General features: G+C 40.7%; 1 protein-coding gene across 5 annotated transcripts in view; it reads right to left on the reverse strand.

Moving 5' to 3' along the window:
* The window catches only part of LOC122557727 (transcriptional enhancer factor TEF-1), a 237,728-nt gene that overhangs the window by 41,384 nt on the left and 169,208 nt on the right, over positions 1-27,136 (reverse strand). For all 5 annotated transcript variants that reach the window (XM_043705648.1, XM_043705647.1, XM_043705650.1 and 2 more), the window contains exon 4: positions 1,540-1,604. In XM_043705648.1, the coding sequence (XP_043561583.1) occupies positions 1,540-1,604 (65 nt within the window). The remainder of the gene's footprint in view (positions 1-1,539; positions 1,605-27,136) is intronic.

Genomic DNA, 27,136 nt, shown 5'->3' on the forward strand with positions numbered 1-27,136 from the left:
TTCTCCCACCGAGAGATCTGACACCTGACATGGTTCGTTGCAAAGTACCAAACCTCCCCTTGAGTTGGCCTGTCTACATTACAGCTAGAACCTACTTCGAACTAGAAAGCGGCTATTCAGTCCCTGAAGACTGTTCTGACTGTCAACTCAATCTACCAGACTTATTTCCATTTCTTGCAACAAAAATTGATTGATCCAAGTCCTACATCATTAATTTAAAGATACAAGTTACTAACTGCACATCAATGCGTAGAAGAAATTTCTGGATGGAAGATAATCCTGTTATCATTTAATGAGTAACTAAACATTACATTCTAGAATGGTTTAGACACACTGAATGCTTGTACTCTACTGTATATATCTTGTGGAATGGTCAGTTACAGGAACTGATGCAATGGCATTAAAACTGATATCATCCTTGAATTTTAATCTCAGTCCTTCACTTACTGTATCATCTCTGAAATAAAAAAAACTTTAAACTTTCTCTTTATAATGTCAGGACAAATCAACACTTTTCTCAATAAGCATGTATACGATCTTATTCTGACAATATATTCCAAACATTTTAAAATTGGGAAGTGGGGTGGTTGTAGAGAAAAAGAGCAAAACACAGTGAGGTGATTTCAACCAACCGCATTACGTGGCCACATACCAACCCACGACTCACTGCACTCTCTGTGATTCTCAATAACTTCCAGATGGTCAAGTTAAAAAAAAGTCAGCATTTGTATCACTTTCATGGAGACATTATTGATTTTGAAAAGGTGAATACTTATTTACAGAGTTATATCTTTGTGACTCCATCCAAAAAACCTTTCAAAATAATAACCATACACAAAAAGATGTCGTCCTCCATTCAAACACAGGAAGAGGAGGCCATCATTTCACCCCTCAAGCCTCTTCATTATTGATCTGTCACTTATACACCCCTTTGTATCCTGGAATCTATTCATCTCAGATTTAAAATAACATTGACCCGCCCTCAACTGCTGGTTGCAGAAGAGATTTCAAAACTTTTAATGACTGTTTGCACACAGAAACATGTCCTAATTTCTTTCCTGAAAGATCTGGCTCAATTTTTTAAGACCATGGTCCCTAGCCCTAGACTTCCAGAAACAGTTTCTCTCTAATATGCCCCATCTATCTTCACACATCTATAAAGTGTGAAGTGATTTATTTCATTTTACCTCAGCATTTCATTTGTCCTCCGAGAACATAATCAAAACTGGCACATGCACATCTGTACTTGGGAACTAGGTACTAGTATACTGAATCAAACACTGAACTGCTCCAATGTTCACGTTTAAAAAAAAAACTAATTTCTGAAGCTACTTAATATATAATTGAGAAAATACTCATGGATGATGGAAATTAACATTTTGTTTTTGTGAATGTAACTGCAGTGATGACAGCAAAGTATAAAATTAAACAGAGGAAGCCAGTAACAAATAGCAGCTCGATGGAGCCAACTCAGCCAATGTGAGTGACACCTACCCCAATAGTCTCCGACATGCACATAAGCCCAACGATCTATTTTACCTGCTTCCTAGTTCGTGTCTTCCCTGTTCTTAGCTTGATGTACCTGGCTATCAATTCATTACGACCTGCAAGAGACAAATACACCAAATTAGAACTATAAATCTTTGCAAAAATAAGAATTTAATTCTACAATTGTAAAGAAAACCTTATTAATTTTGAACACAGAATATAATCAAGTCATAAATCAGTGGATTTTTAGGTACTAAGGAAATTCAATTGTCATGGAGACAGAAAGGGAATGTGCGAGAGAAGGTGAAGATCAGCCATGATTGAGCTGAACTGCAAAATAGACTTAAGGGCCCCAAACGTCCTGCTCCAACGTTTTTCTAAAAATTATATACATGCACACTCTTCTTAAAGAAACGTCTGGGTTCTGTGACACTGTATTTGGCAAAGAAATTTCATTTGGAGTGGAAAAATAATTGCATTCCAGCAGAGAATCCTAAGTTGACCATTGCACTATATTTTGTACCATAGAAACAGAGGATTTGGTCCAACGGGTCGATGCCACAGTTCATGCTTCACACCAGTTTTCTCCTGCCCTTATTTTATCTCAGCTTATCAACATAATGTTTCTATTCTTTCTCTCTCGTACATATTTAGCTTTCACAAAAATATCTTTGCACAATACATTTAATGTTTTTAAGCTTACTGTACTGGGTGAAAATACAATGGCGGGTGAGGGATTTGCAGGGGGTGAGATTATACACATTTAAAATAATTCACAAGAAATAATTCTGTTGACCACTTGCAACATGACGCATTTCATCTTGAAACAAAGACTGATGCATATTTATACAATGAATTACTCAAAAGATAACTTACATCAATGTCAGCACTGGGACTGCGACAAAACTACTGAATTTTGTTGCATTTTTCACAGCCTCAAAGTGTGTGGAGATTAGGCTGTAAATGCAGAGCCGCAGAATGCATTTTTTTTCTGGAATCCGTTGCAGACATTTTTTAATATGGTACGTGTATGGAATGAGCTGCCAAAGAATGTGGAGGAGGCTGGACAATTGCAACATTTAGGAGGCATTTGGACGGGTATATGAATTGGAAGGGTTTGGAGGGATATGGGCCGGGCGCTGGCAGGTGGGACATCTGGTCGGCATGGACGGGTTGGACTGAAGGGTCTGGTTTCCATGATGTACATCTCTATGACTCTATAGAATCAGAAAGTGGTCATCATGCTGATGCCAGCTGCTTGGGAGAGCTATCTATTGGTCTCATTTCTCTTGCTCTTTCTTTGGAGTTCTCTAAAGCAATCTTTCCTTCTGTAATTGATATAAAGCTGACTATTGAAACAAACTATTAATGTTGCTTCCACTACACTTTCAGGCTATACGTTTCATAGTCTCGTCCTCCAGTTGCACAGAGTGAAGCTTTGCAATGGGAAATTGCAAGACCGCAACTAAAATTTAATCCATGAACAGAATTTAAGCATCGAGAACGAGCTTGAGTTTCAGGTTCAAGATAACATGATGCCACAGACCAAGTCTTGATTAGTGAGACACAATTCATTGAATTTAGGTCACAGTAAACATACCCAATGGCTCAATTAAAATAGCTAAATAACAACAACTTGCATTTATACAGCATCTTCAATACAGTAAAACACTCTAAGACATTTTGCAGAGGCGATTCTGAAACAGAATTGAATAGAGAGCCACACTCTTCAATCAAATGAGGAAAAGCTTGGCCTAAGAGGCAAGTTTTAAGGAGTGTCTTACAGAAAAGAGTAGGAGTGAATTTCAGAACTTAGTTGTCAGGCAGCTTGAAGGCTGGGCCGTCACTGGGGTGACGGAAGGGGGGAGAGAGAATACATAACTGGTCAGAAAGTGGAAGGGTGCCAATATCAGAGAGGGGTGTGGAGCTGGAGGAGATTCCAGAGATAGGGACCATTAAGACCATGGGATAATATAAAAACAATGATGAGGATTTTAAAATTAAAGGTTGAGGAACTGGAAACTAATGTAAGTAACACTAAATCAGATTTGGGTGTGTAATTGCAGATTATTTTATGGGTTAATAACTGAGTTTAGGTTTCACCATTTCTTCCCTCCAATCATTCTGTACTTTCCCCAGCTGAGGGCAGGCTTGGAACTTATCGCCAACCTCCCCTGACACTGCCCTCCAGTGGGCTGCTTAGGAGGTGCAGAAACACAAATGGTAATTCTCCCTCAGTTTGTTCCACTTTACAATGGGCTAGATGATACTGAAGTGGAGTCACACTACCCTTGTTTGGCAATTTGAACACAGCTAAGATGGCTTAGGTGAGATGTGAGGACAGGGCTATGCTGGTCCCCGCGCTGAGGCATCGTGCAGTGGTGGTTCCAGTGTGTTGATACATCACTGGCTGTGCAGACAATAACAGTGAGGCACCTGCACAGCCTTTAAGTGCTCCAATACATGAATTTAAAACAATTTACTCAACAGAAACATGCAACTACTCCCACACAAAAGCACAAACATTACTTCGGAATTGCAACTGATCTGTCGTTGCCCACCTGTCCGTTCCTGCCCCACCCTGTCAGATGAGACATCACCCCTAGCTCAAGGAATTGTAAATAGCTTACCTGCTGCGTAACAGGAGGAAGCATATTAAAGGGGGAATGTTCAGATTCCAGAAACACCTGTGACAGCTGGTCAATTGTACTCTTAATTCAAATTCCTGGAAGTATTATTGGCTGAATTTACAAAAAGCTTTCAAGTGCCTAAGCTGTGGACGAAGTTGATAAAAAATTATGTTTTTTAAGTCTTTAGTTTGTGATCTCATATCTCTCACAGACCAGGCTTAACCCTTTCAGCAGAACTGCAATGGCAGGGACAGGAATTTCATCAATCGAAAAGGTATAGTGCCAATCCACACAGGGGCAGCCTGTGGGACCTGACCATGAATTTTATATCGGCACCAGCTACTGGTGCTGCAGTGCTGACCACCTGTTCCCCAGCTGGCAGCTTGTCAGTGCCAGGAAGGTGGAGACCAGCAGCCTACAGTAAGGTTGGGGGCGGTGAGGGGTGGTGACAGAGACTTTTAAGCAGCCCCGTTTAAAGCAGGAGCTATCTCACATAGCAATACGTCAAACTGCTAACAACATGGAAAAATGGTCTTTGATAGGTCCTTCATTGGTGTCAGGACAAAAGTGAGGACTGCAGATGCTGGAGATCAGAGTCTAGATTAGAGTGGTGCTGGAAAAGCACAGCAGGTCAGGCAACATCTGAGGAGCAGGAAAATCGACATTTCGGGCAAAGGGCTTTTGCCTGAAATGCTGATTTTCCTGCTTCTCAGATGCTGCCTGACCTGCTGTGCTTTTCCAGCACCACTCTAATCTAGACCCTTTACTGATGTATGTTGACCAACCGTTCCCTTGAGGTGAGCTTGATTTAATTGTTTCCATTGGTAAAATTCCTAAAGGCTGTGCATTTATAGAATGCTTCATTACAATGAAGGTGCTATAAGATACTTTGCAGATACAATTCTGAAACAGAATCTAACTCAGTGCTTATTTTCAAAGCCAAGCTGGCTCTTCATGGTTTTAATGACACCCCACCCCCCCCCAGGAGCCCGTACAATTCCAATCCTTTTGGAAACAATTTGAATGAAGTGCTGAATCTCTTCTGCTCCTTACTGTGGTTCCAGGATTTATGTCACGGGGAACTTACCTGGGGTCAGCATTCCTTTCTGAATCAACACAACTGCAGGGAGAGTCATTCACCTCAGGAATACCTGCTTGACCTTGCTGTATGCAACATATTGATAATTTTGGCTTTCCAACATTCAACTTAATTTCGTCCCCTGGAAATGTTTTGAGACATTTCTGACTAACGTGTTGATGGAGTGAAACATATAATAAAATTAAGAAATTAACAAAAATTACTTTTAGAAAATCTTTCACAGTCTCAATGTCCTGTAATACTATTTTAGCATATAGTATACATTTGGAGTATAATCACTGTTGGAAAACAGGGAAATGTATCAGCCAATTTGTGCACAGCAAGATCTCTCAGTGGCTGAATTGCTGGATGGATAAATATTAGTCAACACACCAGAAATAACTCGCCTTGCTCATTGTCAGACCACTAAGGTTCAACTGGGAGAGCAGAGGCAGCCTTGGTTTGATATTTAATGTGAAAGACAGCACCCCTGTCAGTGCAATGCACTCTCCTAAGACCATAAGAAACAGTTTGGCCCTTCAGCCTGCTCCACCATTCCATAGGATCATGTTCCTCACGTAAACTTTTTCGTATATTCCCCACAACTCGATTCCCCAACTGACCAAGGATCTCTCAGTTCTGCTTGGGGAACATCAGCTTTGAGCCTTGCTTAAGGCTCTGGACCAGTTCGATGAACATATGACCTTCTGACTAAGAGGTGAGAACATACTGACACCATAATTATGTAAGCGACATGTAGTCCTTGTCACCATTTATATAATTGATGCTTCACTTTGATTCAGTAAATTCATATCAAACTAAATGATATTAATATACCATTTACTTAGAAATTAATTAAAAATGTTAAACAGCTCACAGAGATAATGCCAAAAAGATTTCTTTTAAATTAATTTAGTCTTCTTTCCTGGTTAAAGAAATGGTGTACATTTGTTAAAATTAAAAGGGTTGTAATGGAAATGGCTCCTCTTCCATGAAGCCTCCAATTAAAAGAATGTTTCAGCATTCATATTATTAAGTATTTGGGTTAGCAACCAATCCACCAACAAAATAATATATCAACCCATTGTCTGTGTAGCAAAGGTAGCATGACTTTATGCTTAAATGGAAAAAAAAGCATCAAATTAATGCTATGTATCGCAATTGACTGGAACTTGCTATTCTTTTGTTGGAAAGGTCAACATCTCTACTTTAAGTGGACATGAGCCACTTGCTGTTGCTTTGCAGGTGACAAAAGGAGAGCTGAACATTTCTGTCTCTCTTACACACACACAGATGCCTGTTTGTCAGGGATCAGGGAAACACTGAGAAGCTGTGACATTCCAAAAATGTGATTCTCACATCAATCAGGGTGAAGGGATAGGTGGGTATTTGAGAATGATGTCATCTTGGACAGCAAGCAGTGAGATTGGGAGAAAACCAGTGTGAAACCAGGAGGGTCACTGCACTCGAAACATTAACACTTTTCCCTTCACAGATGCTGCTAGATCTGTTGATTCTCTCCAGCAATTTGCTTTTGCTTGTTTGGAATGGACAGGGTAGAGTGAAACATGAGAGTATGAGCCAGTGAAAGAAAACCCCTATCAATATGAAGTGGCTGCTATAGGGAATGAAGGAAAACTTATAACAATATGAAATGTAGCAGTTCAGACCCAAGAGAGAATTAATTTTAAAATATCTACATCAAAGAGGAGGAGAGTGGAATGCCAATATTGTGAAACTTTTCACAGAAAAATTGTTAGACAATATTTGACATCACGGAACAGGGAACAGGACCTAAAGGATTGGCGAGGGGGTGGTTTATGTTGTGTCTTAAAGGAGTCCTGATATAGAGCTCAAGTAGCTGAAGGCTTGGCCACCAAGAATGAAGCAGGTAACTACAAATGCCAGAACGTGAGCACTAGAGGAGTGCAGGGATATCAGAAGGTTGTACCTGCAGCTAAATTTATACCCAGCTTGTACCCATTCATCTCCACATCATCATCCTGAATGCAGGCTGCTTTCCATGCTTTCCTAGTTGTCAAGTGAAGCTCAAGTCCAACCATTTCAAACAAATGTTTTTAAAATAACCCACGACTGGAAAATTTATCTGCATCTACCAGCATGCAGAGGTCCCTAACAGAGATTTTAAAACTTTATACTGACTTTGAATTGCACTTGAACAAATCTAGAGTATGTTTCCACTGTGAGGGAGATGCAGACCATACATTTCAGATAGTCAGTGACAAGTCCAATTGGGAATCCAAGAGAAACCTAGAGTATGGTGTGAATACGGAACTCACTACCACAGTACATCAATATATTTACAGGGAAGCTAGAAAAATACAAGAAAAGAGGATAAGTGAGCAAAATTAGGAAAACATGAGCCTGCTCTGCCATTTCATTAGATGTGTATTTTAACTATTTGGCTTCTTCTCCCCATATTCCCTGATACTCTTACCAAGCAAAACCGTAACGAATCACACTGCTGAAAGTTCTAATTAACGGCCCAACACTTTTGGGAGAAAAAGTTCCGTGAAGAAATATTTCCTACATAATTTGTAAATGGCTTGGTTCTAATTTTAAATTTCTAATTTAATTGTTCTGGGTTATTCCACAAGAAGGAACACACTCTTTGCATCTATCAAATCAAATCTCTCATATTTTAACCTCAATCAAATCAAGTCTTGATATTCAATAAAATGCAACTTTATATAACTAGTCCTCCATATAAACCCCTCAAATCCTAGTTTCTTGATGCAGTGCAACTATATTGGGATTATAAAGGGACAGGTCTGCTTATGAACACAGTTCCACCACAGCAGCAGAATACTAGACTGTGTGTTACATTGTCTAACTTTTCTGCCACAATGAAATAGTCTTGAGATTCCATTAACTGTAAGCTATCTCATGAGAACGTGTTAAATCTTATCTAGTCATAGACCCTTCCAGTCCATGTCAAACATAATTCCAAACTAAATTAGGTCCACCTGCTGCTCCTGGCCCATTTCCCTCCAAACCTTTTCAATTAATCTAATTATCCAAATGTGTTTGAAACGTTGTATTTGTACCTACATTCACAACTTAGAATATAGAGGTTTAGGAACAATGTGGGAGAATGATCAGTCATAATCTAGAATGGTGGGTCAGGCTTATAAGGCTGAATGGCCTGCTCCTACATTTCCATGAAGATATAAAACAGATACACAATTCCTTCTATGGGACAGGAAGAGTGTGTGTTTCTCATTGCATTGTCTGCCTGGATTATTGCAGCGTCATCTGGCCATGAGCCTACAATTAACAGGAGAACAGTTTTAAACTATTAATTTCAATACAGCATTTTCTTTTAATAAGATAGCATTTTTGCTCCACCAGACATGAGTATCAGTGGAAAGACAATATTTATTACTGAGCTCCAAGTGCCCTCAAGAAGGTAACTGTGAGCCACCATCTTGAGCCAGTGCAGTCAAATGCTATTCAGCAGTGAGTTCAGCGATTTTGACCCAACAAAAGTGAAACGTTTTCTGGATCTTTACTCAACCCATTTCTTTTTCCTATTGTTTTATAGTTTCCAACCAACCCGGTGTACTACTGAAAACCATTAAATCATTTTAGTTCTTCCCATTCTGGTGAAAGTTTATGGAACTGGAAAATAACTCAGTTTCTCACTCTGCAGGTGCTACCTGAACTGCTGTGTGTTTTCTAGTATTTCAGTTTTATTTAAAATGCATTTATTGTACTAATTTTGGGTGTCATACTTTATCCTGAAATGAGCAACCATCTATACAGTTGGATCATCATGAAGACCACTTATTTCACCCCTGTAACATGACAGCATTGTCTCCCTACCACACTTCATCTATACCTTTGCTACCTTTTGACTTTGAAATCAGATTCAAATTTGGATGTCCATGAAACTCCATCTGTGCTGAAGATGTCAGCCCTTGTCAAAGGCAGCACAGCAAATCCAAGAGAATAAAGCCTGTGAACAGAAATCCCACCCTGCTAACTCCCAGTCAGGCAAAGCTGACTCAGTTTGTCATAATCACCAAGCGCTGGGCAAGCAATCGATTCGGCATCAAGATTTCCCTCGAAAGGATACCCAAATTCTGAAAGGATCCTTAAAACTGTGAGAAAATTAGAAGTATCAGCAGAGGAAGTGAAGTTGACACAGGAAGTGAAAAACCATATAATGGAGTGAAACAGTTTAACAAGTGGGCATTTTCTCCAGCAAGGGAGGAGGAGAAGACCAGTTACATATCGTGCTGAAGCTCCACCTTGTTGTTCAAGGCAGAGAACATTTTCATCTCTGGTCCAATCTTGAAGGAAAGGCTTCTTCATGCCTTGTCAACAAGGCTGACCCAACAAGGTGAGACAAAACATGGTACTTTCTTCTGTGGAGTAAGCCGAGAGGGTGTGAAGGTTACAATAGCAATTATAGATGATTGGCTCCAAAACACTCTCACCCAGATCCTAAATGCAAATGGGCCAAATGACATTCTTAATTCAGGTGAAACCAGACTGTTTTGTCAACTTTTGACAAATCCCTGTTTCATGTTTAAAGGTGAAGTGTGCAACAGTGAAATCTGGAGCAAGGGGTGTGTCACTGTTATGTTCTGTGCCAACAAGGATGGCACCAAAAAGCTGCTGCTTCTGTGATCTTAAAAAGTCTAAGAAACCATGTTTTGTTGTAACTGTCAAAGCACCACTCACTCAGAATGAAGCTAATAAAACTATCTGGGTGACTGCCAAGATGTTTCAAACCATGGATCAGGAAAGTGCACAAAACACTGCATCCTGACATTAAATCCTGGATTTAAGAAGGTCATGTTAATGTTCTAAGGTCAAGCACTAGCCAATGGATCAGTGAGTGATTTGAAACCAGAAACCCAACTACTGTTGACAGATGATCTCTCGGATTATTGAGTCCATCGATAAGAAGCAGGAGTATAACCCAACTGCTCGAGAGGTCATGCTCAAGCTAAAGATGGCATGGAAGGATGGCGAGGAAAACCACTATTGCCAAAGGCTTCTACAACACTGAGTTCAAATGGGCTAAAACTGTGAAAGATGAAGCCAGGATAGAAATTCCTGCAGAAACATCTATGGAAACCTGGGCAATGGTGGGCAACACTGCATGCTGCACAGATGGGGTCACTGTGGATGCAGTATGTTCTTCAAGCAAGAGACTGATGGCCCCCAGGTGTACAATGCTGCATGCCTGCCCACCTACCTATTTCCTTAACCAAATCTGCAAAGGCCTTTGAGATGCTCCAGGATTTGGCACTGCAGCGCACAAACACCCAAAAACATGTTTCACTACATCGATGGCATGGTAGACTTTAGTGCACTCATCCAAAGACAACAGACCAAGCATAAAAAGATTATTTAACATTTCTGGAGCTAATGTTCGACATTTACAAAGTTGGGCTATTGTAAAGTTAAATAAATTTAACAGTAAAGACATTTTTCACACATTTAACATTGATTGGAATAGTGTGTTTTAATTTGGTATTTTTGACACAGCGCATTTGTAGGCAAACCAGGTTACACTTGGTCCTCCTCAGCTATCCGAAAACTCCACTATATTGCAGGCACATCTCCTGACATTTAACTTATTAGGACATTACTGTAATCAAATGTTCATACGACATTGGTCACCCATCTTCTACCCTAAAATTTGAACACAGTCATAGAATCTGCTGTTCTTCTTGTTCATCCATTACTCCTATATTCACTGACCTCAGTGGACTCCTGGCCCAACATTATCACAAATTCAAGGTTCTCATCTTAGGTCTCAAATCTCTCCATGGTCTTGTCTCCTCCACTTCTGCAAACTCCTTGCTTTGAGATGTCAGCACTCTTCCAATTCTGGTCTCCTGCACCTCCATAATTTTAAATAACAACATCATCCCTTTGAGACCCTAAATCTACCCCTAAACCTCTGCATCTCACTTTCTCCTTTAAGGTACTCCTTAAAACGTATCACCTTGAACAAATCTTTTGACACCAATCCCAATATCACCTTGCATGGCTCAATGTCAAACATTTGAGAGATAATCACTCCTGTGAGGTGCCTTGGCACATTCTACTCTGTAAAATGTGCTATTAGAAATTCAAGCTGTTGTTGTAACAGTCAGGCACTACAGTACAACCGTTGCATTCACAAATTTGCTTTCTTTGGGAGTTACTTTATGCTTTTAACTGTTGTAAATGTTGCACTGACAAGGTCACAAGGAAATTTGTTCTGTTTTCAGGTGACTTAATGATCTCAATATGGGGTTATGCACTAGGAGAATACTGCTTAGAAATGGCCACGAATCGCAGCATATGTCACTGGACACATTTCTCATTCACCTCAGCTTACGGCAAGACCTATTACAGTCACACAGTTATATTACAATCAAACAGAACCTTCCATCCAACTTGTCCATGCTGACCAGATATCTTAGATAATCTAGTCCCATTTGCCAGCATTTGGTCCATTTCCCTCTAAACCTGGTCGTATATCCACCCAGGTGCCTTTTAAATGTACCTACGTCCTTTCACTTTGACAGTGTTACCACATTAAAACAATAATGCATTCAAAGCCAAGTAAGAAAAACACATTTGAATTAGAATTAGAAGATTCAAATTGAAAGAAGTTGTTTAAACAACATCATGCATTTGCAAGTATTACATCCAATCAAATACTTAAAAAGTGCAATCACTATTGACATAGGAAATGCAACTGCAAATTTGCACTCAAGTTCACAGAAATCTGATGATTTGTTTAAATGGCTTTTGTTGAGAGATAAATATTAGTCAGGGCATCAGGGAGAACTCCCTGTCCTTTATCGAATAACGCAGTGGATATTTTTAAGCTCACCTGATGGAGAAGATTTCATTTCAGTTTAACACTTCATACAAAAACAGATGGCAAGTCTGATGGTACAACGTCAGAACACCAGCATAGAGTTTGTGCTCAGAATTCTGGAATGGATCCTGAACTCACAAGCTCGAAGACTCAGGTAGAAGAGCACTACCAATAAAGCCATTGCTGTCTTAATCTTAAGATTGTAAGTTCAAGGCCTTAACCTCAATTTTAAAAGTGAACCTAGGCTGATATTGGACTGCTGAGTTGTTGGGAGTGGTGTCCCTCACATTTAATAGCTCTAACCAAACAGCCAACACAAGGAGAACGGGCTGAATTGCTTCTATACTGCATCATTCCAAAAATCACAGAAATGATGAGATGTAGAACTACCGAATTGGTCATCAATTTTTTACCTAACATGAAATTTAAAAAAAAACTGTTTAAGCAGCTTTATTTTTATTAGTTCATATGCCAACATCTTGTACTCAAACCAGGGTTGCTTTTAATATAATGGAGTGTCTCACTCGGCCACTTGTGAAAGTAGTTAAGAGTCAACTCTCTTCGTACAGTGCAGCAGCCACAGATAAACCCAGTCCAAGTAAGGACAGCAGTTTCCTTTCCTGAAGGAACATCAATGAACCAGTTGAGATTTTATAACAATCTGACACCTTAATGATGACTTTTACTCGATCTTCATCAGAGGACACACAATTAGAAGTGTTTCTCTCTGTCTACCCAATCAATTTCTTTCAAAATCCTAAAAAGGTTTAATATATCTCTTTGTTAAATTATATACCCCAAGGAAAACAAGCCTTGTTATTGTTGTCTTTCTTCATACCTTTGGTAGTATTCTGGAAGGCATGTAGTGTACTCTTTGTAAAACTTGTATCAACTTTCTAACATGTGGTGGCTGCATCTGCTCACAGAATTCCATTTGTGGTCCAGACAGTGCTTTATATAGCTACAGGAAAACCTACACCCCTATTTATCACAGGTAAAATTATTCCCACAACCCTTTTGAGATACTTCAATGGTGAAGATCTACCCCAATTAGTCTCGTCTTCACAAGATATTGTCTGCCAAATGAAACAGGAAAGCTTTGTTGCACTCTTGCCGCACTGAAATTGCAGATCTTCTTTCTGAAAAAGTCTAACAGAAATTAAGACAGGAGAGTTTTAATTATACATTTTAATTGAAAGATTGTTGCTGGCAGACCACATTATTATGGACTTCACTGCCAAAGTAAAGAATTCTGCTCCTTCAAGACCAGTAATTCTAGAAAAGCTGAAGTTTTGTTTCAAACAGACACAGTGAATCAGATGTGATAATGTGGACTGTTCAACATTGAATTTGTGATTGTCATGGAATTGTGCTGTGTAAATATCATTTAGTTGATTGGACGATAAGTGGTGAACAGTGAGAGTAAGCTGAAGTTTTATGTCAAGGGTTATTATGGACAAGATTCAAGTGTCTTTCCAAAGAGACATAGGCAAGTCTTAAAGAGTTAATTGATTGAACCAACCTCGAAATATGATACAATTGTGATGTTTGCCATTTGTCAAGCTGATCATTTTCCGCAGACTGGATAGTGTTAAAAAAATAAACGCAGAGAAAATTTGTATGTAAAGCGCATAAAGCAACTTCAAGATTTGAGTGGCGCTGGAATGAGCAACTTGCCTCCTGGAAGAAATTTAACTAGCTGGGGGACATTGGCTGATCAACAATGAGACGTTGAGCTGGAGCAGGCTGATCACCTGTACCAGTCTGATCTAGGGACAAATCCACATAAAAGGGTTCACTTGTGAATTTCAGCATTGTATGTGTAAGACTATTGCATTTTTTGTAGATTACTTCGGCTATATTTTGTTGTTAAAACTACCTTGGGTTATTGATGTATTATGTGCAGTTCTGGTCTCCAAATTTGAGGAAAGACATTCTGGCTATTGAGGGAGTGCAGCGCAGGTTCACGAGGTCAATTCCTGGAATGGCGGAACTACCTTACGCTGAAAGACTGGAGCGACTGGGCTTGTATACCCTTGAGTTTAGAAGACAGAGTGGATCTGATTGAAACATATAAGATTATTAAAGGATTGGACACTCTGGAGGCAGGAAACATGTTTCCGCTGACAGGTAAGTGCCGAACCAGGGGACACAGCTTAAAAATACGGGGTAGACCATTTAGGTCAGAGATGAGGAGAAACTTCTTCACCCAGAGAGTGGTGGCTGTGTGGAATGCTCTTCCCCAGAGGGCAGTGGAGGCCCAGTCTCTGGATTCATTTAAGAAAGAGTTGGATAGAGCTCTCAAGGATAGTGGAATCAAGGGTTATAGTGATAAGGCAGGAACAGGATACTGATTAAGGATGATCAGCCATGATCATATTGAATGGTGGTGCAGGCTCGATGGGCAGAATGGCCTCCTCCTACATCTATTGTCTATTGATATCCACAATAAACCTGACAGAACAAGAAAAGTGAAAATCAAACCAAAACCTTATGCCCTATTTAGAAATCTGGCATAGATACATCACTCTCAATTCAGGGAACAAATCAAGTGTCATGTGTGCATTTGAGCATATATTACAACCTGATATTTCAATACAAGAGTGTTCCCCTGTTAAAAGTGCTACTTGTGGATGTGATTGCAAATAAAGGCCCTGGTCTGTCCTTTTTCAGATGGATCCGATTACAGAGTTTAGAGAATAGCCGGGAAGTTTTCTCTAGTGTCTCGGCAAATATTTATCCATCAGTCAATGGCAGTATAACAACATATTTTGCCACATTGCTGTCTGCTGTACACATGCTGACTGCTAATATTGTCTTTGTAATGACAGTAACTACAGGTTTGACTCTGTGGTCACTCTGTCTGCAGAGAATAGGCTGCTGAGGGGAATGCAGGAGAGACTCACTGGAAACATAATAAGGCTGATGATGGGAGGGCTGCCACAGCACCAACTACCATCCCCTTGCAATGGAGACATCAGTCCTCAGGAGTTTCTCATGCAATGGTAGACGCCAGCCTTGACAGTTTATGTCCTTAAAGGTCAGAAAGCTTTGAACTCTGACACAGTATTGACCTCCTGTTGTGCAGCCATTTCACTGAAATTGCTGAGGTGCCATGGGGCCCATGTGACACTCGGAACATTGTAATCTTAGAAGAAGGATTGCAGTCAATTAACTATCTATCCACCTCAACTGGCTTTCTGCCACTGCAAGGAGGTTGTCAGTGTAAAAAGCCAATTCCGGGAAAAACATGAAAAGAACTTGTTGGCATTTCTCCTAATTTTGCTTGCCTCCCCTACATTTTGATACAATCCCTTAGGGGTTGGTTAACTCAGTTGGCTGGACAGCTGGTTTGAGATACAGAGTAATGCCAACTGTGTGGGTTCAATAGACATGAGGTTACCATGAAGAACAAGTCTCACTCTCTAGGAAACTCTTCTGATTTTGCCACCTATGTTAGAACAATAGGAGGAATTATAGATTGGTGATCAGCCTGTTTAGCTTTAAGACTTAAGTGGGTACTTCAACCTAGAGCTCCTCGTCCAGAGGAAGGGACATTACTACTGCACTGTAGGTGATCCACTTGGTCACTACTAGTACACGAATATTTTAGATTCTACCACATTTTTCTACTTTGCTATTTTCTTTATCTAGCTGAAAGTTTAAATTAGTACAGTACAGAAAGAGTGCTGCACTGTCAAAGGTGTCATCAAGATTCTGGGGAGAGATGTTAAAGCAAGACGTGTCTGCCCCCTCAGGCCAGATACAAAAAAATCCTATGGCAGTATTTAACATAATTGCAAGGGTATTTTCCCCAATCTCCTGACGTATATTTACCATTCAACCAATACTGAAGTAAACAAAATATTGCAAATAGTTTTATCACAAAAAAAGGTGGGAAGGCAAATGATGTGGATGGCATAGAGTCTGCAGAGGGATATAAACAGGTTTCATGAGTGGGCAAAAATTTGGCAAATGGAGTATATCATGCGAAAAGTGAAGTTATGCACTTTGGCAGAAAGACTAGAGGAGCTGAATATTGTTTAAACAAAGATGCAGAAAGTTATGGAACAAAGGGATTTGGGAGTCCTCTCCACAAAACAGAAAAAGCTAGTATGCAAGTTCAGGTGGTAATAGAGGAGAGAAATGGAATATCTGCATTTATTTCAAAGAATGGAGTACATAAGTAAAGAGGCTTTGCCTAAAACTAACAAAACACAAGCTGGAATACTGTGAACTGTTCTGGGCCTCCCACCCAAGGAAAAATATACTGGTATTGGAACCAGTCCAGAGAATGTTCACTGGGCTGAAATCTGGCAAGGAGGGAGTTATGTGAGGAGAGGTTGGGAAATTTGATTTGTACTTATTAGAACATAGAAGAATGAGAAGCAATCTTATTAAAACATTTAAGATTCACAAGGGACTTGACAAGGTAGATGTGGAAAGATGATTTCTCCTTGTCGGACATTCTAGGACAAGAGGGCTTGATCTCAGAATAAAAGGTCACACATTTAAAACACAGATGAGGAGGAATTTCTTCTCTCAGAAGGGTGTGAATTTGTGGAATTGTCTAGTACAGGAGGCTGTAGAGGTTGGGTCATGAAGTATAGTCAAGGCTGAAGTAGTTTTTCTTTATTGGGAAACCTTCAAAAATGAGGTGGCGTGAGTCGAGACAGTATATTCCTGTTAGTGTGAAAGGAAAGGCTGGTAGGTATAGGGGATGCTAGATGACTAGAGAAATTATGGTTTTGGTTAAGAAAAAGAAGGAAACACATGTCAGGTATGGACAGGAGAGATTGAATGAATTGTTAGAAGAATGTAAAGGCAGTAGGAGTACACTCTTAAGTGCAAAAAGGGGACATGAGATAGCTTTGGCAAATAGGGTTAAGTAGAATCCAAAGGGATTTTGTCAATACATTAAGGACAAAAGGGTAACTAGGCAGCGAATAGGGCCCCTCAAAGATCAGCAAGACGGCCTTTTTGTGGAGCCACAGGAGATGGGGGAGATATTAAACAAGTATTTCGCATCAGTGTTTACTGTGAGAAGGACATGGAAGATATAGAATGTGAGGAAATAGATAGTGACATCTTGAAAAATGACCATATTACAGAGGTGGTGGTGCTGGATGTCTTGAAACACATAAAAGTGGATAAATCCCCAGGACCTGAACACGTGTACCCCAGAATTCTGTGGGTAGAGATTGCTGGGCCTCTTGCTGAGATATTTGTATCACTGATAGTCACACGTGAGGTGTCGGAAGACTGGAGGTTGGCTAACGTGCCCCTATTTAAGAACGGTGGTAAGGAAAAGCCAGGGAACTATAGATGGGTGAGTCTGACATCAGTGGTAGGCAAGTTGATGGAGGGAATGCTAAGGGACAGGATTTACATGTATTTGGAAAGGCAAAAACTGATTAGGGTTAGTCAGCATGGCTTTGGGCGTGGGAAATTATGTCTCACAAACTTGATTTGAGTTTTTTGAAGAAGTAATAAAGAGGATTGATGAGGGCAGAGCAGTAGACATGATCTATATGGACTTCAGTAAGGCTTCCGACAAGGTTCCTCATGGGAGAACAGAGGCTGAGGGGTGGATAGGATAAATAGACAAGGTCTTTTCCCTGGGGTGGAGGAGTCCAGAACTAGAGAACATAAGATTAGGGTCAGAGCGGAAAGATATAAAAGGGACCTAAGGGGCAACTTTTTCACACTGAGGGTGGTGCACGTATGGAATGAGCTGCCAGAGGAAGTGGTGGAGGCTGATGCAATTACAGCATTTAAAACGCATCTGGATGGGTATATGAATAGGAAGGGTTTGGAGGGGTATGAGCCAAGTGCTGGCAAATCAGACGAGATTAGGTTAGGCTATTTGGTCGGCATGGATGAGTTGGACGAAGGGTCAATTTCCGTGCTGTACATCTCTACGACTAATCAGTAGGGGAATTGAGGGCTACAGGGAAAGGGCAGGAAAGTAGAGTTGCGGATTTTCAGATCAGCCATGATCTCACTGAATGGCACAGCAGACCTGATGGGCTGAATGGCCTACTTCTGCTCCTATATCTTATGGTCTTTTCAACCTCACCCCTCACCTAAGGCGTGGTTTAACCTGAGGGTTGCCACATCAGTCATCTCCCTCTCCCTCTCTCTTTAAGGAGAGACCAGCCCTGTTGTCTGGGAGAACTATTCCGTCGTTACCTTTAACAAGCCCTCACAACAGAGACAATATTCAAAGACAATAAATGTTATTTAATGAAGGATATTGGTCTGAGAGAGGCAGTTTGAAGAAGGTTCACCAGACCAATTAGAAGGAATGGTTGAGCTGATTTAACATGGATCATACAGAACCATTCAATTTCTGAGGGGGCTTGACAGGGTAAAGAAAGTATCCCCTCCTGGGGTCAACCTACAATGAGAGAACACAGTTTGAGAATAATCTTAAAATGGAGCTGAGGAACCACTTCTCTCAGGCAATGGTTAATCTTTGCAATTCTCTTCTTCAGTGAGCAGTATAGGTTGGATCACGAAACATTTTCAAAGGAGAGATGGATAAAAATGTGATCTGCAGGGCAGTCAATAGCAATGGGAGGGACATACTCAAAGGCCCGAATTAGATCAACTATGATCTTACTGAATGGTGGAGCAGACTCTTTGGGGTGAATTGCCTACTCCTGTAACTTTTTGCTGTGTGCAGAGATCTTGCATGCTTAACTATGGTAACAATGACCAGGTAATGTTCTTTTGAACAATAGGAACAAAAAAAAGCTGGAAAATTTAGGTCAGTTAGCACCTGCGAAGGGAAACAGGATTATTAAGACCAAATCTTTGTTCAGCTAAGTGTCAGTTGCATTGAGACTTTTGGAGGGATTCTCATTGCAAAGACAAGTGAGAGTGATTGCCATACATTGCCAACCTCGCCTCATTAAATAACTAACCTGCCCCATGGCATCCCTTATATCCAATTCCAACCCCATTTTACCACTCACTGGCCCCAGAACAACTCACCATCAATGGATATCCATCAAAAGACTGGCATTCCTTACTCCCACAACAACCTTGACAGTTTGTTGTGCCCCCAGACAAGTGTTGGCAGTGTGGCACTGTCTCCAACCATAATGGCACAGCAGTCACAAAACTGTGCTGCCCATAGGACATAGTTGGCGTAGCTGACACTCTCAAACAATGCTGTTATTTCACCCCAGGTGCTGGGTAATAACTAGGTCGCACAGTTTACCTGTCCTTAACTACATCCCATCTAGTCACTCTCTAAGTCAGTGTTTCTCTTCCCCCAGTGCCCAGTGGACACTTGCCTCTGGTCGTGATGCAGTAGGGGAACATCACAGTCAGGCAAGTAATCAGCCATGTCTAAACATGCTTTCATTAATAGCCAGCAAAAGCAGACACAAGGGGAATGAATACAAGCTGCAGTTCACCCTCAACAATGCAAACCCCCAACAAATGTCTGACAGTCCATGATGGTCAACTATATCCAGCTCACTTCTACTGATATGAGAGGGCAAATAGATCCTGTCTGTCTTGGAGACAAATGCAGCTGAGTTTTGTCATGCATAAGAGGAGTTTTTTTCAGCTCATAGCCCTTAACCTTCTCCTCTGGCAACTGCTCCCATTCTCTGGCTGCTCAGCATCTATCTCAACATCAGCTCATTGAGTGTTTCAATTGTGCAGAGCACAGAGTTCCAGCAGTGCAGCACATGCTGTCTGGACTATATTGGACCAGCCCATTCCAAGCTATGAAAGTGCATCTTCAGCAGGGACAGTCAGCAAATACTCACCAGCCAGTGTCCCAGGAGTGAATAGAGAAAGCCCTATCATCTGCTCCACCATGAACCTGGCCATGCATCAACTTGCTGAAGGTATGAGTGCTGGCTAAGTGATCATACATAACATCGAAAAGGGAGTGCCTGCTGTGCTCTGAGTCTCATTCCATCTCAGACCCACATCAACAATTCCTCTTTTCACTGCATTCATTAGAGTCCATTGTTACACATACGTGACAACTAATGTAGCGCTGACCTCCCCCCCTCCCTTGTCTCACAACACCCTTGAAAGTTCCACAAATGTTGGGGCACTTGTCTTTTCATTTCCCTCTTTTTAAGTTCTTGCTTCCAACTTCTGCATCAAGATGTCAGTGTTAAGTTTAGTTAGCTCCAGCCACACTGTGATTCACTTTCGACCAAAATTTGACTCATCAGCATGTTCAGATTGTGTACATGCAAAACAAAAAGTTTGCGAATGGATGCTTCATATATTTGCCTATTCAGCATCCAGCTGACACTGATCTTGTACTTTCACCCAAAGTGACACTGACCTGTCAACCTTGCAGCTTTGTCCTACCTACTTTCCTGTTGCATTTAGCACCTAGAGAATGATAAATGATAAATGACAGCAGGGAACCCAGCTCAGGGCGGGCAAAGTTGGCCAATGGGAAGGCCCATGATATCGATCTTTTCCTCCAACTGTCCTCTCAGGTCCAAGCTATAACATTACACCCTGCTCCTCTCTACTCCTCTTGTTGAGTTCACTACAAATAATCCCTGTTCATGACCTCCGATGCTGTAATGCAAAAGCTCGCATTGACCTTGAGCACCTCTTTCTCCTTCCTTGTTCCCATTTCCAGAAATGCATCTGCTATCCCCCTCCAACCTGGACATCCACCCACCTCTCCCTGTAATCCTTTTGGCAGCAATCACCCTGCAGCCTTACACGTTTCCCTTACACCATCCTCAACAATCGATGGACTACTCCAAGGGCTACATTCATCCCAGATCTTTGATCAACTTCAATAAGCAGCACCTAAGCATTATGGATCTAACCCCAGCACGCTATATTTACAGCTGCCCAAATGACATTACACAATTCCCCTGAGTGTTGCTGCTGGCTCAACAGTACAGCTCATCATTGACTGAACATATCTCCTGTCAGTGACTGTCCCAAGCTGACGGCTGACTATGACCCAGGCAACAGTGATGACTGGACTGAGGACCAGTTCCCCCATCTAGTTTCTGATATGGTAATGTGGTTGAAAACACATGCAGTGTATTTGCCAGTTATGCAGCTGGTATAGGCTGTAGGTATTAAGATGACCGTACAAGACACTTCCTCCCACACCCCTGTGGCCAGCAGCAAATACAAATCACCAAAGCACATTCTGCTTTCCACATCAAGATATCGCAACATCGAGCAGGTGGCTGAATATCATTGAGTGAGGTGCTGCATTAGACAAGCTATATTGCCCATTAATTGGCAATTCGCCATTGCCTAGCAAGAAAGTTGCCTCGCCACTTGACCAAAGCATCAAAGATACAGCAAGTTGGTCCCGATGTTAAGAATCTTGTTGATTTTTGCCACAAATCTCACTCAGACCCCTACAGGATTCCACCCAATGTTTCAGTTTCTGAAAATTGGACCTAAAACTTTAACTGCTTCTCTCCAAAGATGTTGTTGCCTGATCTGCTCAGTTTTCCCAGCCTTTTCGATCTTATTTTAGATTTACAGCATCCAAGGTATTTTGCTTTACTCTTTTCAGCAACATTTGGTTGAGACACAAATATTGGCTGTCCCTGAAGTTCAATGACTAAAATGAAATGGTGACATTATTGAAATGAATCTTCACTTCTAATATAGTAATATAGCAGTCAAGCTCACATCCGCATGCATTTACAGCCTTACAGGGTCAGCAGGCTACCACCTCCAAGGTGTCATCTCAGATTCACTTTTTAATTGGGCATAAAGTTCTCCTGTTACATCTGTGTTTAGTAATTGGCTCAAACAGTTAATTAGCAGCTAGTTGCTCAAACACTTGAGCAATTTGGTGTTTAAATTAAGACCTCCTGATAGTAGATAAGGCTTTTGTCCCTGCCATAGGTCAGGAATGTCTCTGATGGCTATATTTGGCATGTGAAATGATGACAGAGATAAACTATTCCATGTCCTCCGCTTTCACAGCCTTGCCACTGTCATCCAGCAGGGTGGCACAGGCCTTCCCTAGGTTTCTATCCTTGTCAATCAAGTTGTAGCTAGAGTATCACATGAAATGCTCTTTCCTGTTCCTGCACTCAACTCTGGTGTCCCCTGAGGATCTATCCATCCCTCCTCCAATTCCTCATCCAAAATCACAGCATTAGTTTTCACACAAACGCTAATGATATATAATGTTGTCCCACCTCCCCCTCACTCACCTTTAAATCTTTAAGCTAGTTTTCCTGACATCTAGGGAAGCTTCATCCGAGTCAGTCTTGTCCAGATCAAAACCATTGTCTTTGGCTGCCACTACATAGTCTATGCCGCAGCAACGGAATCCATCCCTCTTCATGCCAAATGTCTTAGCCTAGACATTGGCATGACCTGGTGTCATATTTGACCCCGGGTTGAGCATCTGACGACACTCATGGCATCAGTACGACCACCCGTGTCACCTTGGTATTTCCAACCTCTTCACAGCATGATCAACGAGGTAGGGTTTCAGGAGTGTCTTAGAGAAGATAGGGGAGCAATACAGTCACAAAAAAGATGAGGGAATTCCAGACCTTACAGCACTGACAGCTGAAGCTGTGGCAAGGAGATTTAATTTAGTGAAGTACAAGAAACCAGAATAGGAGGATTGTGGAGTTTGGTATTGTACAGGGCATCACATTGGACCAATAATCTCACCACAATACCTGCAGGAATTTGAATACAATTAATTAACTAAAATCTGGAATTAAAAAGCTCGTATTAGCAATAGTAACCACAGAATTATCAGACTGTTATAAAAAGCCATCTGGTTTTTTAATCTCCTTTCCGGGAAGCAATTAGTTATTTTAATCAAATTATACATTGGGACTTGAAATCAGATCTTTTGGCCCCAGAGTGAAGAATGCTACCATTTCAAAGAAGGAAGATATGCCACCTTTAAACCAACCTTAATCATGCTCACCTTTATGTGATTCCAGGTCAACAGGAAGATGGCTAAATCTCAATTACTCTCTGAGATATTCTAGCAATCAACCCAATTGTATTCAAAGCTGGTGAGCAATTACAGGGCTGTCAGGAAATTTTGGCTTCACCAATGACAAAAGACTTATGTGCTTGTTGGGCAAGAGGAAAGTTAGGACAAGGGGCAGGATAGTTCAAGTTTCCAAAAGATGTAATGTCAACCAGAATGCTGGAAGAGTCAAAATAAAAAAGTTTTTTTTTAAAAAAAACATTTTTTATTTTCCAAAAACAATTACAGTTTTTAATGAATTGTCCCCGTTAGCTGAAAAAGTCAGGAAGCTACAAGTTCTCTAATCACAGCTGTATTCAACCATATTAGCACCTTTGATTAAATGTATAAAGCTAACATGTTGCTGAGTGAGAAGGCTAGAAGTGTATGAACAAATACGTTACTGTGTAAACATGATTGCTGACATAGACTGTAGTTTCTACTCTGCAAACGGACACTGGCATTTTTCCCTATAAAAAAATTAATGATACATTGTTAAAAGCTTAAAGAAAATATTTCCACAAGCAGGTGTTTGTATAGCCTTGCTGGGGGAGTTTCGAGGTGCGTTGATGGGTTGGTGAGAAGTTGGGGGGAGGGAGGGTTGCTTTCCCTTGGCCAGTCCAAGCTAACAGCACAAGATCATGTGACAGAGGACCAAATAAACAGCATCTGGGGACGTTCAATTACAGCCCCTTTTCCCAGCATGCTTGCATTGTAATCTCTACCAGATGAGGATCAGCATTTTCAATAACACACTATGTACACACAACACCAGAATAAAGGCATTCAATGCAGCCTCCTAATAGACAGATCAAAGCACACAAATGACCAGCTGTAAGCATGCTTACTGCTGAATAATTCATTCCTTTCACAAGATTTTAAAAAACACTCAGCAGGACTTGGCAAGCTTTCGTTCCTTGTCACCCCCACCCCCACGGCCCCCACTCCCCGGGTAGTTTGTTAAGTTACAAAATATTTCGAAGACACTCTGCCCTCCTAGGATTCTACAGCCTAGGAGGACTCACAGCAAAGGAGGTGACCATTCGGCCCATCATGCCTGTTATAACACTTTTACAGACCTATCCAATTAGTTCCATGACCCAGCTCTCACCCAACTGTGCTGCAAACTTCCCATTTTCAAAGTTACTACTGAGTATGTAATTTTTCAAATACTGCATTGCACATCATAAACTGTTGCACTAAAATAAAATTCTCCTCATTCTCACCTCTGGTCATTTTTGCCCATTATCTTAAGCTTGTATCCTTTGGTCGCAACCCTGCTGCATATGGAAACAGTTTCTCCTTCCTGATTCACTTAACGTGTTTCATGAGTTTGAAAACCTTTACAAAATCTCCTCTTAACTATCTCCATTTTAAGGCCAGCTAGGCCAGCTTCTCTAATCTCTTCAAGTAAATTGGTCCTCACCCTTCTAACACCTCTCATAAATCTCCCCTCAGTCTTATTACTTAAAGGAACTATTAAATTAAATCAATATTATTGATAAACCACTGAAATCCTGGTATCCTGTTTTGTAAAATATTGTTTGAAAATACACATTGCACAGATTGCAGGTCTCGTCTCAGCTGGCTGTATAAAATCTCACTGGCCCAATGTGGATCTCTTAAATGTTATTCACAAACTCTAAATCAAGAGCAAAATGGCATTTAGCCCACTGTGCATCTAATTGGTGTTACATTCAGACAGAAATTGTTGTACAACACTGCTCTTGCTGTATATGCAAGGTGAAGTTAAGGATCTTCAGTGGTGTTATTTTGGGGATGGATGGTGGTGAATGTGGGCAAAACAAGAGGTCTGCATCCTAGGACACAAGTCTTCTACTCATCAAATTTGACAAACTCAGTTCCACAATTCTTTTTATTCATTCACACGATGTGGCTATGACTGGCCAGGTCATCACTGAATGCCTTTGAGAAAGTGGTCGAGAGCTGCCTTCTGGAACCACTGCAGTTCACATGGTGGAGGTACATTGAAACTGCTGCTGAGAGCAAGCTCCAGAACTTCCAGCCTCTGATATGCTCTTGTAGCCATAGTTTTAACATGGCTGGCCTCAGGTCAGTGTCTGGCCAATGGTAACCTCCAGGATGTTGAGAGGGGTAATGCCATTAAATCAATGTCAAGGACTGTTGGTTAAAATTCTCCCTTGCTGGAAATATTCATTACCTGATACTTTTGTTGTGCATAAAAGGCATGATTTTTAATGAGGGTAGGGAGTGTTCCACATTTCCATGACCCTTTTTATGTCTGAATGCTGCCTATTATTACCTCAAGTGACCTAGCTCCAGTTTTAAGGTTATACACTCCTTGCCCAATGAAGAGGCATTGTCATAGGAAAATGGACAGAATTCAGGGACATTTTAGATTTTTGGGAGGGAAGACAAAGAAAACAACACAAATACAAATCAGCAAAGTGCTTTTCATTTATTCTGTCACCATAAACTCCTAACAGTAATCATTGATTTTAGAGCAACTGAAATTAGCTACACAGTCCTACAGCTGCTTGGCCATATATTGAGTCTCCTTTTAAAAACAGATTTCAAATGTAAATCTAATACTATTAATTCCACTCAAGAGTTTACAGAATCTAAATTCTTTGAGACTTTAAGCAGAATTCCTCAATTATTCTATATAATTTCACACACATTCCCAATGATTTTTAAATAAATATTCTAAAGCTTCAAAAAGTGCAACATACATAATTAACTCTTTTAAAAATTAGTGATCAAAGTCATTACTAAAACTAATATTTCACACATAGACATGGACCTAAATAAAGATGGATACAGAAACATATACATACTCACAGTAAGGATAGAAAGCAAGATTAAGGTGTACAATGTCATGTAGGTATATACATAGAAGGACAGATAGCCAGGCATGCTCAATTACAGACACAAATATAAGAAACAGCAGATGTAGGCCATAAAAATTCCTTAAGCCTGTTCCACTATTCAAATGAATTCCTAATCTCCCTCAACTCCACCTTCCTGCGCTATCCCCACATCTCTCAATTCCACCAGTGTCCTAACATCTAGCCATTTCCACACAAATCCGCTCACCAACTGGGCAGCTACAAACCTCGAGAGTAACAAAGTCAGAAATTCGAATCTCTGTCCCAAATGGCTGAACACTTAGCTAGAGACTAGAGTAATAAGTTTTAGAATATCCAGCCAGGGTTAACAGTCTCTGCATTTACACTGTAAAATCCTTTAAGACTTAGATCACTTTTTCTTTGAAACTCCAAAGAGCACAGGCCCCTTCTAATCAATCTTTCCTCACACAGCAGCCCTCATATCTGAAGGGAGGGGAGTTGGTTAACTCAGTTGGCTGGATGGCTGGTTTGTGATGCACAGTGATGTCAGCAGCATGGGTTCAAAGCCCACACCAGGTGAGGAAACCATTCAGGACTCTCCTCAACCTTTCTCTTCGCCTGAAGCATCATGTTCCCTCAATTTAAACTAACACCATTCATTTCTCTCGATTGAGACAGCTGCCCTATGGTCTGGTAAAACCATGGGAAATACTACCATAGCTAGAATGAATTTAGTATACTTTTACTGCACTATCTGTATGCCAAACATCATCTTCCTTACTTCCTCAATTCTAGTTAAACATGAACCTTCACAGGTGATGTACCTGACCTGAATATTTCCAGCATTTTCTGTTCTCATCTTTCCAAAAACTGGGGCAACAAACTCCACAAGGTGTTTCATGTGGTAAAGTTGTCGCACTTTCATTTCAATCACTTTGCAATAACGGCCAGCATTTTGTTTTCCTAATTGCCTTCTATAACTGCATTTGAACTAAAGTACTGCACACTGACACAGATAGATCCATAAGTAAAAAAATACAAGCAATCGCTTTTGGTCAGATTTTTAACGGAAGGTCTCAATTTTCAATAGTTAGGAGCCAGAAAGGGGATAAATTCTAACTTTGAATTCGAAGCTACTTGAGAAATCATTTCCAGCTGAAATCACCTCCCTGAGATCACAGTAAGTTGCCCAGAACAGTGTTGCACAGAGTGAATGCCTGCTGTCTGACATCAACACTGGCTTTCAGTTTAATTTAAAATGTGAATCCAGTGCTTGTT

This window comes from Chiloscyllium plagiosum, chromosome 16 (assembly GCF_004010195.1).
Source record: "Chiloscyllium plagiosum isolate BGI_BamShark_2017 chromosome 16, ASM401019v2, whole genome shotgun sequence".
Lineage (NCBI taxonomy): Eukaryota > Metazoa > Chordata > Chondrichthyes > Orectolobiformes > Hemiscylliidae > Chiloscyllium > Chiloscyllium plagiosum.